Genomic DNA, 15,455 nt, shown 5'->3' with positions numbered 1-15,455 from the left:
TCCAAGCATTGATTATGCAAGAATGGGCTGCCATCAGTCAGGATGTGGCCCAGAATTTAATTGACAGCATGCCAGGGTTGATTGCAGAGGTCTTGAAAAAGAAGGGTCAACACTGCAAATATTGACTCTTTGCATCAACTTCATGTAATTGTCAATAAAATCCTTTGACACTTATGAAATGCTTGTAATTATACTTCAGTATTCCATAGTAACATCTGACAAAAATATCTGTATATATAATTTTATGATGTGTATGATATGATATGTTATGTCCTGTATATATACACTACCGTTAAAACATTTGGGGTCACTTAGAAATGTCCTTGTTGTTGAAAGAAAAGCAACAGTGAAGAGGCAACTCCGGGATGCTGGCCTTCTAGGCAGAGTTGCAAAGAAAAAGCCATTTCTCAGACTGGCCAATAAAAATAAATGATTAAGATGGGCAAAAGAACACAGACACTGGACAGAGAAACTCTGCCTAGAAGGCCAGCATCCCAGAGTTGCCTCTTTACTGTTGACGTTGAGACTGGTATTTTGCGGGTACTATTTAATGAAGCTGCCAGTTGAGGACTTGTGAGGCATCTGTTTCTCAAACTAGACACTCCAATGTCTTGTCCTCTTGCTCAGTTGTGCACCGGGGCCTCCCACTCCTCTTTCTATTCTGGTTAGAGACAGTTTGCGCTGTTCTGTGAAGGGAGTAGTACACAGCGTTCTACGAGATCTTCAGTTTCTTGGCAATTTCTCGCATGGACTAGCCTTCATTTCTCAGAACAAGAATAGACTGATGAGTTTCAAAAGAAAGTTATTTGTTCCTGGCCATTTTGAGCCTGTAATCAAACCCACAAATGCTGCTGCAGATAATCAAGTAGTCTAAAGAAAGCCCGTTTTATTGCTTCTTTAATCAGAACAACAGTTTTCAGCTGTGCTAACATAATTGCAAAAGGGTTTTCTAATGATCAATTAGCCTTTTAAAATGATACACTTGGATTAGCTAACACAACGTACCATTGGAACACAGGAGTAATGGTTGCTGATAATGGGCCTCTGTAAGCCTATGCAGATATTCCATAAAACATCTGCCGTTTCCAGCGACAATATCACATATCAATGTCATTTACAACATTAACAATGTCTACACTGTATTTATGATAAATTTATGTTATTTTAATGGACAAAAAAAAGCATTTTTTTCAAAAACAAGGACATTTCTAAGTGACCCCAAACTTTTGAACGGTGGTGTATATACTGTATATACTGTATGTATGTGTATGTATATATATATATATATATATATATATATATATATATATACAGGACACTAACATATAAATGGATGACTTGGTGCACAATTGGATGACCGACCACTTTCAAAACTACTGGCTGGAATTATACAAAAGTTCTGGAGCATCACTTTAGCACGTGACTTCACTCATGTGAAATACCAGCTGTCATGGCTGTTCTTTTGCACAAGCACACCCCCCAGGCACTATGCAGCAGAGAGAACAAGTGTCTGGCAACAAGAGAGTCTGATTGAGAACGGCCCTCCTGTGTGTGCTTACACAGTGGGCCTGATGACGATTCTGACATACAGGGTAATTAGGCAGCAGACAGGGTGTCGTCTCACTATCAGCACCTCCTCATTACTGGAGATTTATCCATACTGCAGGGTGGAGCTGGAGATGACCTCCATTGTGCTCTGTCATCACGACAAGAGCAGAGGGATCAGGCATTCGCAGGGATCATAGGGAACGCATCTCTTCACAACATCCCTCCATTTTGATAGGAGAGGTGGGATCCCGGGGAAGCAGCATGTAGTGGAAAGGAGTGTTATTACACAACATGTGTCCTGGACAGATGGTTGCGGTGAATTATAGATACACTTTAGACTGCTTCTCTCTCCACTCCTCGCTGAAATAGAAATGAGCTGAAAACAAAGTTAAATGGCTAGTTTCGACTGGGTTTGCACAGTGTAGCTAGAATAACTCAGCAAGCTGTTCTAGAGGGAAAATAAACACATGTCCAGAGACAATTTATTAACACCACACAACTTGGATGGAGGAAGGAGTTGATCATTACGTTTGCACAAACTCCCAGAGCACAACACACAGCCCTGTCCCCCACGATTCTGGAGTTGGACTGTTCCAACCCCCCTCCTGCCAATCACACTTGGCAGAGTTGACACAGAGACCAGCGGGAGGCCATGCCAAGGCTGAGAGCGGCTCACTGTGCCTCGGGCCAAGGGGACACATGCTAGTGAGAGAATTTGGCAGGGAGGAAGAGTGAAAAGAGAGGAGAGTGCAGTGCACTGTGGGTTATTTGTGCTGAGTGGAGACTGTCAGAATACTTTGGATGTATCTGCTATCCAGAATCCTTGGGATGTCTCTCTCTCTCTCTCAACAAAATTTGATTTGTTTTCTAATTCTTTGTGGGTCTCTGTAATCTGTGGGAAATGTTACAATGTTACATCTGTGCCTGCCACACCCTCTACTGCTCATCCTGTGTCTCCCTAACCTGCCGCCACTCTCCCTCTTTCCCTCTGTGTGTGTGTGTGTGTGTGTGTGTGTGTGTGTGTGTGTGTGTGTGTGTGTGTGTGTGTGTGTGTGTGTGTGTGTGTGTGTGTGTGTGTGTGTGTGTGTGTGTGTGTGTGTGTGTGTGTGTGTGTGTGTGTGTGTGTGTGTGTGTGTGTGTGTGTGAGATTGTGTGGGCGGACACAAGTGTGTTGGAGGCAGAGCAGATCCCGATCAGCTGTAACCTGTTCCATAATCAAGAACTCTACAAGTACTCAGCCCTGCCACTTCCATGCTGCCAGATCGGAACCTCTGCTCAGTCAGTCTGCGGGTTTTAGATGTTAGTTCCTGCATAGATCCTGTTGTCGTTTTGTGACTATTTTCCCTTGCCTGACGCTGGTTTCCATTCCGCTACACTTCTGTCCACTCTGGTCCCTGTCTCCAGTCCCACGTCTCGTCAGGCCTGCTACCCTGTCCTGGAACCCTCCCCCCCTCAGCACCTGGCTTCCTGCAACCCGCCAACCTTTCCCTGGCCTGCACCCCATCTTCCCCCTGTTTTTCAATAAATACCTTGGTTACCTGATCACAGTCTCTTCATCTGAGTCTGATCTTGGGTTCAACTGCTCCGCTCCACGTAACAGGAAATATGTGTCTCGAATATGGTCATTAATTTGGCAGGAGGTCAGTAAGCGCAGCTCAGGTTCCACCTCATTTTTTGTGGGGAGTGTGCACATAGCCTGTCTTCTCTTGAGAGCCAAGTGGTGACCTTTCTATGGTGACCTTTCTCAATAGCAAGGCGATGCTCACTAATTCTGTACAGTCCCTTGCAAAAGTATTTATCCCCCTTGGGGTTTTTCCCATTTTCTTGCATTACAGCCTGTAATTTAAATAGATTTTTATTTGGATTTCATGTAATGGACATACACAAAATAGTCCAAATTGATGAAGTGAAATTAAAAATACTGCTTGTTGTGTATATATGTATTCACCCCCTTTGCTATGAAGCCACTAAATAAGATTTGGTGCAACCAATTACCTTCAGAGGTCACATAATTAGTTAGATTGCACACATGTGAACTTTATTTAAGTCTCACATGATCTGTCACATGGTCTCAGAACATATACACCTATTCTGAAAGGCACCAGAGTCTGCAACACCACTAAGCAAGCGGCACCACCAAGCAAGCGGCAACATGAAGACCAAGGAGCTCTCCAAACAGGTCAGGGACAAAGTTGTGGAGAAGTACAGATCAGGGTTGGGTTATAAAAAAATATCCGAAACCTTGAACATCCCTCGGAGCACCATTAAATCCATTATATGGCACCACAACAAACCTGCCAAGAGAGGGCCGTCCACCAAAACTCACGGATCAGGCAAGGAGGGTATTAATCAGAGAGGCAACAAAGAGACCAAATATAACCCTGAAGGAGCTGCAAAGCTTCACAGAGGAGATTGGAGTGGCCGGAAAAAAGCCATTGCTTAATGAAAAAAATAAGCAAACACGCTTGGTGTTCGCCAAAAGGCATGTGGGAGACATTTCACATTCTAAAAATAAAGTGGTGATCCTAACTGACCTAAAACAGGGGATTTTTACTCGGATTAAATGTCAGGAATTGTGAAAAACTGAGTTTAAATGTATTTGGCTAAGGTGTATGTAAACTTACGGCTTCAACTGTACCTATATTATTCCCCGCAAACCCTAACACCCTTCCCCCAATTGGAGTAAACTAATAAAAAGTCACACTTAGGCTTCTACCTTCAGTTTATACATATTATACACATTTTACAGACACAATCTATTTTACAATAGTTATATTTTGTTTGTTTTTAGTCCTTTCTATATTTCTGATGTCCATCCAGTTTGATTTCCATTTGCAACTGTGCTTTTTCACAACATTTCTGAACCTATATACATTCTACAGATTATCTTTAATTTACAAACATTTTTGCTAAAATTATTAATATATTATTGATTGACAGACTATGGCTTTTCAAATCACCCAGTATTGCTATCTGTAGCGTTAGTTCTAGGCAAATGTTGCAATTCTTCAGCCATTCCTGGACCTGTGCCCAAAAACAAGCTACATATGGACAATACCAAAATATATGATCTCATGACTGCCTCCTCACAGCAAAATCTGCAGAGCTGGGAAGATTGTATCCCCCATATATATAACATTCTATTGGTTGCAAGAATTTTGTATAGTAATTTCAATTGAAAAATGTGAAGTTTTGAATCCGGCGTTGTTCTGCGTGTCAATTCATAAACGATGTGCCATGGAATGGGTATATCGAAAATCTCTTCCCAACTATTTCGCAATTTATATGGCACAGCTGTCAATTTGTTGGTCCTTAAATGAAATTGGTATATGTTTTTATTTATCACACTTTTCTTTAACCATTTATGTTCTTGAATGCAGGGCCGATAGACAAGTTCCTTACTTTTTCCCCTTCTACTTGCCTCTTCCATTTGTGAGGTAATACTGCAATTAGTTGGTTGTAATTTTGGGTAGAGCAGACATTTCCATATGTCTGTGTTAGCTGCATGTGTGACATAACTTCAGCGGTCCTATTTATGATATCATTCACTAAAATTATACCTTTTTTAAACATTTCATCCCCCAATTTGTTTTAAATCAATTTGAGTTTAACCACAATATTTGTTGTATTATTTGTTCTGTCCTTTCAGGTGGATTAAACTGAAATTGCAACCAACTTTCTAAGGCTTGTTTAAATAATAACGATATTTTTGAGATTATTTCCTTTTCAAACAACCGAAAGTGAGCAGGTGTAATCTCGCCGTCCTCAAACAATCGCATGGCATGCTTTCGCTGCAAAGCCTATTGTAAATCGGACAATGCAGTTAGATTAACAAGATTTGTAGCTTTTAACCGATATAAGACACTTGTATGTACCTAGATGTTTAATATCCATAATTTATATGATTATTTATTTGAATTGCGTGCCCTCCAATTTCACCGGAAGTTGTCACCAGGTGTCCTGCTGGCGGGACACCTAGGCCTAAGAAGTTTGGACTCTTTTGATCTACATTAATAGATGAGTACTGCATTGCATAACCTCTAAAGGCACATTTAAAAGTGTCCTATACAATAAGGGGATCTGCTGTACTTATGTTATGTTTGAAAAAGTCAGTAAAAACTTCTTCTGTCCTAGTTATAAACAATTTATCATCTAGTAGGCTTTGATTAAATTTCCAATATCCTCGCCCACGTGGAAATTCTGTAAGAGTAATATATATGCCAATTATGTGATGATCCGACCGCATTCTGTCCCCTATCGACACTAACTTTTGGTGCCAGAAAGAATGACTTGATTAAGCCTCCGCCATGTATATCTCACTAAGTCAGGGTATTTAAGCCTCCAAATATCCACTAATTCCAGTATATCCATGACATTCATGATTTCCATAAGTGCCTGAGGGTGATAGTTTGTAGTGTGATTTCCTTTACCGTCCATAGAGGTATTTAAGACCGTATTAAAATCTCCCACCCTAATAATAGAGTCTAGTGCTGCTTGTAGAGTTGATACATTCTTATATATATTTTCAAAGAAACTTGGATCACCATTATTTGGACCGTATAGGTTAATAATCATATCTGTTTATTGTCCAATAACATATTTAAAATAATCCATCTACCTTGATCTGTTTGGACAATTTGCACATTTGGATCAAAATTACTGTTAATTAATATCATCGCTCCTTTTGAATTTCTTTTGAATTTCTTTGCCCATGGGAGAAATATATTTCGCCCCTCCAGTCCTTTTTCCACAAAACTTATTGTTGAATAAGTTTTCTGTAGTTTTCTGTAAACAATATATATTTTATTCCTTCTATTGTAGCCAGGTAAATACTGATTGTCTTTTCCTATTATCTGCTAAACCATTACAATTATAACTTACCATAATCAGACACAACTTTCAACTTTCTATTTAACTTTCTATTTATCAAAATATATGTTGGTAAACGTACCATTAAAAAGTAACATGATGATTGTCTATATAGCTGTACCATGATATTTGCATTGCTACTAAGTAAACCTCCAATTGTGCCCCACTGTTCCACCCGCTAAAGTTCCTCCTCATCCCAAGTTGGGTTGTCTTCCCAATGCCCGGCAGACTACCCCCAACCCTCCGGATCCCATAGCCCTGAAGACACTGGGATCCATCCTTCGAAAAGAGCACACAGCGCCACTCACAGAACAGAAGTAGATCAACCGCCAAATGCATTTCCATCGCCCTCACCTCGATTTGTATTATATATAGCCATACAAAAATATATATATATTTTTTAAATCCTGTTTATCTTATTTTCCATAATTAGCTATTAATATTTGTAGTAATGTTGGCAATTTATGCAAAGGATTTTACCTCACCAGTCTCGCCATTACCAAAATTACATTATTGCAAGCAATTATTATATTAGCAAACAATTATTGTGAATCTTCCTATATTGTCTCTAACATCTTTGTCACGTCCTGACCATAGAAAGCCTTTATTTTCTATGATAGAGTAGGTCATGGCGTGACTAGGGGTTTAGTCTAGTTTATATTTTCTATGTGGGGTTCTAGTTTGTTTTTTCCATGTTGGTGTATTGGTATGATTCCCAATTAGAGGCAGCTGGCTATCGTTGTTTCTAATTGGGGATCATATTTAAGTAGCATGTTTTCCACCTGTGGGTTATGGGAAATAGTTTTGAGTAGTGCACCTTGTACCTCTGTAGTCACGGTTTGTTGTTTGTTTATTGTTTATTGTTTGATTTGCTAAGTTTCACTTTATAATAAATTATGTGGAACTCTACATTCGCTGCGCCTTGGTCCGACCATTATTACGAACATTGTGACAGAATATCCCATCCACAAGGACCAAGCAGCGTGCCCGGGAGGAGATGGCATCCTGGTCTTTGGAGGAGATCAGGGAGAGAACATCCTGGACTTGGGAAGAAATGCTGGCAGGACAGGATCGCCTTCCATGGCGGGAGACGCAAGCGGTGAAGGAAGGACAGCGACGACGACAGGGTTCGCGGCCACGACGCAAGCCCAAGAAACAGCCTCAAAAAATGTTTTGGCGGGAGGAACACGGGGTGGTTGGCGAAGTTGAGGTGTGAGTCAGAGACCGAGGATGAATATTGGGATAGATTGAGCGAGGAGTTGTTGGCGAAAGTTAAGGAGAGTGATGAGAGAGAGCTGTTGGTTTGGCGTAGTATGCACGGCATTCGCCCTGAGGAGCGTGTTAGCCGTCCGATGCCACCTGAGTCAGCTCCCCGTACTCGTCCTGAGAAGTGTGTTAAAGTTCCGGTACAATTGATGCCGGCTATACGTACCAGGTCTCCAGTGCGCCTTCACAGCCTAGTACGTCCTGTGCCAGCTCCTCGCACTTGCCGTGCGAAGTGTGTTATCGAACCGGTACCATTGATGCCGGCTATACGCACCAGGTCTCCAGTACGTCTCCACAGCCCGGTACGTCCTGTGCCTGCTCCTCGTACTCTCCCTCAAGTGCGTCTTCCTAGTCAGGTATGTCCTGTGCCTTCTCCCCGCACTCGCCCTGAAGTGCGTGTCACCAGTCTGGTGCCACCTGTACCAGCCCCACGCATCAGGCCTCCAGTGCGCCTCCCCAGTCCAGTACGTCCTGTGCCTGCTCCTCGCGCTCGCCCTGAGGTGAGTGTCACCAGCCCGTTACCACCAGTGCCGGCCCCACGCACCAGGCTTCCGGCGACGATCCCCAGTCCAGAGCTTCTGGCGACAGTTCCCAGTCCAGAGCTTCCTCCTCATCAAAAATGTATTTTTTAAATAAAAATATAGGACAAAACTCATCACGATAAGAGAGACACCACAACACTACATGAAGAGAGACCTAAAATAGCAACATAGCATGTCAGCAATACATGACAACACAGCATGGTAGGAACACAACATGCTACAAACATTATCTTTTTTGCGATAGGGGGCAGTATTCGGAAGTTTGGATGACTGAGGTGCCCAAAGTAAACTGCCTGTTACTCAGGCCCAGAAGCTAGGATATGCATATAATTAGATTTTGATAGAAAACACGCTAAAGATAACGAAACTGTTAAAATAATGTCTGTGAGTATAACAGAACTGATATGGCAGGCGAAAACCTGAGGAAGATCCATCCAGGAAGTGGGATTTTTTTGATGTGGGTACTTTTCAATTGAATGCCTATAGAGTATGTAATGGGTTATGACCCAGATTGCAGTTCCTATGGCTTCCACTAGATGTCAACAGTCTTTAGACATTGTTTCAGGCTTGTTATCTGAAAAATGAGGATGAATGAGACCATTTTGTGAGTGGACTGTAGAATGAAGCAGAGTTGGTTGGCGCGTGTGACCGATTGCGCACCCTTCGTTGTTTTTCCGTTCTATTGAATATGCTATTGTCCGGTTGAAATATTATCGATTATTTAGACAATAGACAACTTGAGGATTAATTATAAACATCGTTTGACATATTTCGACGAACTTTACCGGTACTATTAGGATGTATTCGTCTGCATGTTGTGACTGCCATTGAGCCAGTGGATTACTGAACAAAACACGCCAACAAACTGAGTTTTTGGGATATAAACAGGGAATTTATCGAACAAAATGAACATTTATTGTGTAACAGCGACTCTTGTGACTGCAACCAGATGAAGGTCATCAAAGGTAAGTGATTAATTTTATCGCTATTTCTGATTTTTGTGACTCCTCTACTTGGCTTGAAAATGTTTGTATGCTTTTATAAGCGGGGCGCTGTCCTCAGATAATCGCATGGTATGCTTTCGCCGTGAAGCCTTTTTGAAATCTGACACAGCGGCTGGATTAACAAGAAGTTAATCTTTAAGCCGATGTATAACACTTGTATCTTTTATGAATGTTTCATATGAGTATTTCTGTATTTTGAATTTGGCGCTCTGCAATTTCACCGGATGTTGTCGAGGTGGGCCGCTAGTGGAATGCCTATCCCTAAAAATATTTATTGGGCAAAGACAACAGCACAAAGGGCAAGAAAGTAGAGACAGCATTACATCAGACGAAGCAGCCACAACTGTCAGTAAGAGTGTCCATGATTGAGTTTTGAATGAAGAGATTGAGATAAAATTGTACAGGTTGAGTGTTTGTTGCAGCTCGTTCCAATCGCTAGCTGCAGCGAACTGAAAAAACAAGCGACCCAGGGATATGTGTGCTTTGGGGACCTTTAAGAGAATGTGACTGGCAGAACGAGTGTTGTATGTGGAGGATGAGGGCTGGAGTACATATCTCTGATTGGGGGGAGTGAGGCCTAAGATGGTTTTATAATTAAGCATCCACCATTGGTTCTTGCGATGGATATACAGAGATGACCAGTTTGCAGAGGAGAATAGAGAGCAATGATGTGTCCTATAAGGAGCATTGGTGGCAAATCTAATGGCCGAATGGTAAAGAATATCTAGCCGCTCAAGAGCACCCTTACCTGCCGATCTATAAATTCGATCTATAAATTACGTATCCGTTAACTTCTCTAGGGTACGTGAGACGGTAGCATCCACCTCTTCAACAGCCAGTGAAACTGCAGGGCGCCAAATTCAAATACAGAAATACTCATTATAAAAATTCAGAAAACAAAACATATTTTACATAGGTTTAAAGATTAACTTCTTGTAAATCCAACCACGGTGTCAGATTTAAAAAATGCTTTACGGCGAAAGCATACCTTACGATTATTTGAGAACATAGCCCAGCAGACAAATCATTACAAACAGTAACCAGCCAAGTAGAAGAGTTACACAAGTCAGAAATAGAGATACAATTAATCCCTTACCTTTGATGATCTTCATATGGTTGCACTCAGCAGACATTAATTTACTCAATAAATGTTTCTTTTGTTCGATAAAGTCTCTTTATATCCAAAAACCCCCGTTTTGTTTGCGCGTTTTCTTCAGTAATCCACAGGCTCAAACGCAGTCAAAACAAGCAGACAAAAAATCTAAATTGTATCCGTAAAGTTCATAGAAACATGTCAAACAATGTTTATATTCAATCCTCAGGTTGTTTTTAGCCTAAATAATCGATAATATTTCAACTGGACAATAACGTCGTCAATATGAAAGGTAAACAAGAAAGGCACTCTCTCGGTCGTGCGCATGAAAAAGCTCTGGGACACTTTAGGGTCCACTCATTCAGACTGCTCTTACTTCCTAATTTTTCAGAATACAAGCCTGAAACAATTTCTAAAGACTGTTGACATCTAGTGGAAGGCATAGGAACTGCAATTTGAGTCCTAAGTCAATGGATACTGTAATGGCATTGAATAGAAAACTACAAAACCAACAAAAAAAAACTACTTCCTGAATTGATTTTTCTCAGGTTTTCACCTGCCAAATCAGTTCTGTTATACTCACAGATACTATTTTAACAGTTTTGGAAACTTTAGAGTGTTTTCTATTAAAGGGGCATTCTTCTTACCAAACCACATGATCTTTGTTTTGGAGGTGTTCAGAACAAGGTTGAGGGCAGAGAAAGCCTGTTGGACACTAAGAAAGCTTTAAACTCTTTACAATGAAGATCTGTGAAGTTATTTGGATATTTACAAATTATCTTTGAAAGTCAGGGTGCTGAAAAAGGCATGTTTCTTTTTTTGCTGAGTTTATATTATATACTATGCCGGACAAGCACATAGAAAGAGTAGCAACTTACAAGTATTTGGGTTTCTTGATAGATGCGTGTCTCAGCTTTAAACCCAACATCGAAGGTCTTGAGAAAATGCGTAGGCTCAAGTGTGGTTTTTAATTTCATATTAATTAATGTTTTTCCAGGTTGCTGCCGGTTTCCTATGGGTTTGAACCTCAGGCTGCCTTGGTTCGACTCTGGTCAATGATATGCAGTGCATGTGTGCTTTAAAAAGTCATGACAGGTGTTCTGGATTTGCCATTCCTTGAACGAGTTCTGTAATTTCAGGCTGGCAAGGTAAGTATTGTTCTTGGAACCGTGGCATCTATGCACTTGCGCTACAGAGGCAGTGTGTAAGTGTGCATAGCCAAGTTCCTGCAGGTTATGGTTCCCTTTATGGGGCTCTGACAGTTCAGGCTTCTCAGGTAAGTATTACGGAAAAAGGTAGCTTCTGTATTTCCTTTTTGGAGCGGGTGGAACCTGTGTGTGCTTGAGCTGCTGTGGGCCTCCTAGTTTGGTACTCTCTGAGCCAGCTTGGGGCGTGATTGTATGTCCCCATATTACGCATAGGAATGGCACTTTCTTCCCCGATGGACGGCCCAGATCTATAGTGATTAAACTGCTCAGGTTCAAAGACAAGGAGGAGATTCTCAGCAGAGACAAATGCCTGAAGGGAACCAAAAACTTCATCAACGAAGACTTCTCTGAAATGGTAGGCCTCAAAAGAAAGGAACTGCTGCCACGACTAATTGAAGAATTAAAGAAACGCAACATCGCGTACCTGAAGTATGATTCGCTGGTCATTCACCCCCCTCGTAGGCCTACAGTGGTTCTTCCTGTAAAAGTTGCGTCATACTGCAGCACACCTTGCAGGCTGCCACAGATTTCTATGGCACGTTATTTAATTGTCTGCCATTGTTACTATTAATGCTACTTAGTGCTAGTTTGACCACCAAAGGGCTTCTTTGAGAAGTATTTAACAGCCTTCAAAATTGGCTGTACTAGCGAATTTAAAATAAAATTGTAAGAACATTGTATATGGGATTTGTTTCAAGAAATGTAGCTTAATTAATGTGATTCATATTACAGTGTTTCTATTCCAAGACAAACAAAAAACAAAACCCTCAGGGTTTCTGTTAGGAAAATATGTCGCTGTACAACGTGACTGTCGGGAGTAGGCTACAGTACTAAGAGCATGACATTTCCACACCCTAATTGTAGTCTAACCAATCCCCAAACGGAGGTTGAGTGAAAATAAAATTCTCATTGATTTATCAAAGACCAGTCCCCATGTTTGTCTCAGAGCAGTACGAAGCGCAGCTGAAATAGTTGACCACAGAGGGAAGACTATTGCTTCAAATCCTATTGCTTTTAACTTCAAAATGTTATTTAAATAGATAAGACCTACACCCCTTTGAACAGCACATTACTCAACACTACTGAGACTCATGTCACCTACGATAGGAATACAGTACAGTGATCCCTCGCCACTTCGCGGTTCACTTATCGCGGATTCGCTATTTCGCGGATTTTCATAATGCATTTTTTTTTTTTTTTTGGTGCATTGTGCTCTGCATTCTGATTCGCTAAAAACTCACTCCCGCTTCTTGTATCAAAACATGCTACGAATTGTGCTATCATTTTGTCGTCTCGTGCAGTTATGTGTACGTACATAAAACAGCTTGGCAAATTTACATTAAGTTGGCCAAATTATCTTGTAATTTCGAACATCTCCTAAACCCATAATGTCGACGAAACGGCCTGGACCGACAAAAGCACCTGCGGATGGGCCCAAACGGCGGAAGATGCTACCTATCTCAGATAAAGTTAAACTTCTGGACATGCTAAGGGAAGGTAAAAGCTATGCAGCCGTTGCTCGCCATTACGGAATCAATGAATCTTCCGTTCGTTACATAAAGAAGGAGGAAAAAAACATAAGGACGACAGCAGCAGTCAATTTTAATACGAATGCAAAAAGGGTTGTAACTGTCCGCAACAAGACCATGGTACGGATGGAGACGGCATTAGCTCTGTGGATTAATGACTGCAGGAAAAAAAACATAACCCTGGATACAAACGTTATCTGCACAAAAGCGAGAATGCTGTATGAAAACTTTGCTGTCAGTGACGGGGAAGAGGGAGAGGATGCCGGGCCCTCAGCAAGTGCTGCTGACACAGTGGGAGAGGATGCCAGGCCCCCAGCAAGTGCTGCTGACAAAGTGCCAAGCGCATTTAATGCAAGCAAGGGCTGGTTTGAAAAGTTTAAGAAACGCTTTGGACTTAAAAATGTTTGTCTGCACGGTGAGATGGCGTCTGCGGATACCGCTGAGGCAGAAGCCTTCGTGAACAATAAATTCAAGGCGATCATTGAGGAGGGGGGATATAAGCCCGAACAAGTTTTTAACATGGATGAGACTGCCTTATTTTGGAAACGAATGCCCTCCCGCACCTTCATCATGCAGGAAGAAGCCAAAGCCCCAGGATTTAAAGTTCACAAAGACCGTTTGACCCTGGCTATGTGCGGAAATGCCGCAGGTTTCATGATTAAACCGGGGCTGATTTACAGGTCTAAAAATCCCAGGGCGCTGAAAAACAAAAATAAGGATGATTTGCCTGTTTACTGGATGTACAATGCAAAGGCTTGGATGACAAAAGCGCTCAATCTGGATTGGTTCAAAAACTGTTTCATCCCGGAGGTCAAGTGTTATTTGAGAGGAAAGGGACTGAACTTTAAAGTGCTTCTGCTCCTTGACAACGCCGGAGGTCACGGTAATGATTTGGCATATGATGGTGTGCAAATCGAATTTCTGCCGCCAAACACTACATCCCTGATTCAGCCCATGGACCAAGGAGTCATCCGTGCTTTCAAGGCTCTCTATACGCGCAACACCCTGCAACATCTTGTTGACGCTATGGACTCGGATCAAGATTTCTCACTGAAGGACTACTGGCGTGGATACACCATCGCATCGTGTCTCCAAAACATTCAGAGGGCCATTCAGGAAATGAAAACGGAAACTCTGAAGGCCTGCTGGAAAAAACTATGGCCAGAGGCAGTGCAAAACGCAACCGGAGGCTCGCTTGACGAGGTCCACCACTCTGCCGTAGAAACAGCTGTGAATCTGGCTAAACAGATTGGAGGAGACGGCTTTAATGACATGAGTCCGGATGACATAAACGCCCTGATTGATGGAGACGCACAGCCGCTGACCGATGCAGAGCTGGCAGAAATGACAAAGCCACAAAGCGACGATGAAAGAGAAGAGGGAGAAGAGGACACGAGAGATGAGGAGGAAGGACTAACGCTTGGTCGCTTAGCAACCATGGTGCGAATGGCCACTGAACTTAAGCGAGTAGCTGAGGAATGGGACCCTTTGATGAGCCGTTCATTACAGTTCTCCAACGTAATCGATGGTGGCATGTCGGTGTACAAGGATCTTTTTGCAAAGAAGAAAAAAGAGCGACAACAGCTGCCTATCACTATGTTCTTCTCCCGAACAAACACACCTGCACCGCGGGCTTCAGAAGAAGAGAACACTGCAGAGCGCAGTCAGGATGCAGCGGCCCAGTCTGAAGAGCAGTGAAACGGCCTACACGTGAGTCACTGTATTTGTATACATGTAATAGTTGCTAATTGTAAAAAAAAAAAAAGTTTTCTATTTCGCGGATTTCACTTATCGCGGGTCATTTTCGGAACGTAACCCCCGCGATAAACGAGGGATTACTGTATATCTAAAAAAAAAAAAATTCAATGACTTGACTCTACACCAATAATTTGTTTTAGAAGATTGGAGGATTCTAAATTAATATCTAAGGGGTATTTTTTGTTTGCACAAATCTGATCTTTGAGGATATCTAAGGGAGTTTTATATAATTCTAAATTAATTCATAATAATAATCGCTTTGTTTAAAAAATAATGATATTTTGGAGACTACAGTGCCTTCAAAAATATTCATCCCCTTGGCGTTTTTCCTATTTTGTTGCATTACAACCTGTAATTTAAATAGATTTTTATTTGGATTTAATGTAATGGACATACACAAAATAGTCCAAATTGGTGAAGTGAAATTAAAAAAATAACTTTTTCAAAAATAAAAAAATAACGAAATAATGGAAAAGTGGTGTGGATATGTATTCACCCCCTTTGCTATGAAGCCCCTAAATAAGATCTGGTGCAACCAATTACCATCAGAAGTCACATAATTAGTTAACTAAAGTCCACCTGTGTGCAATCTAAGTGTCACATGATCTGTCACATGATCTCAGAACATATACACCTGT

At 41.5% G+C, this 15,455-nt stretch overlaps 1 protein-coding gene across 1 annotated transcript; it reads left to right on the top strand.

Moving 5' to 3' along the window:
- The first annotated feature begins 12,646 nt into the window (after positions 1-12,646).
- On the top strand, positions 12,647-14,854 carry LOC139565886 (tigger transposable element-derived protein 1-like). The gene has a single exon (XM_071386517.1). The coding sequence runs from the start codon at positions 12,919-12,921 to the stop codon at positions 14,755-14,757; it is 1,839 nt and encodes a 612-aa protein (XP_071242618.1). The 5' UTR covers positions 12,647-12,918; the 3' UTR covers positions 14,758-14,854.
- The last annotated feature ends 601 nt before the right edge of the window (positions 14,855-15,455 follow it).

Source organism: Salvelinus alpinus, chromosome 37 (genome assembly GCF_045679555.1).
Source record: "Salvelinus alpinus chromosome 37, SLU_Salpinus.1, whole genome shotgun sequence".
In the NCBI taxonomy this organism is placed as follows: Eukaryota; Metazoa; Chordata; class Actinopteri; order Salmoniformes; family Salmonidae; genus Salvelinus; species Salvelinus alpinus.
The sequence above is the reverse complement of the archived record's forward strand: the minus strand, read 5'-3'. Positions and strand labels throughout refer to the sequence as shown.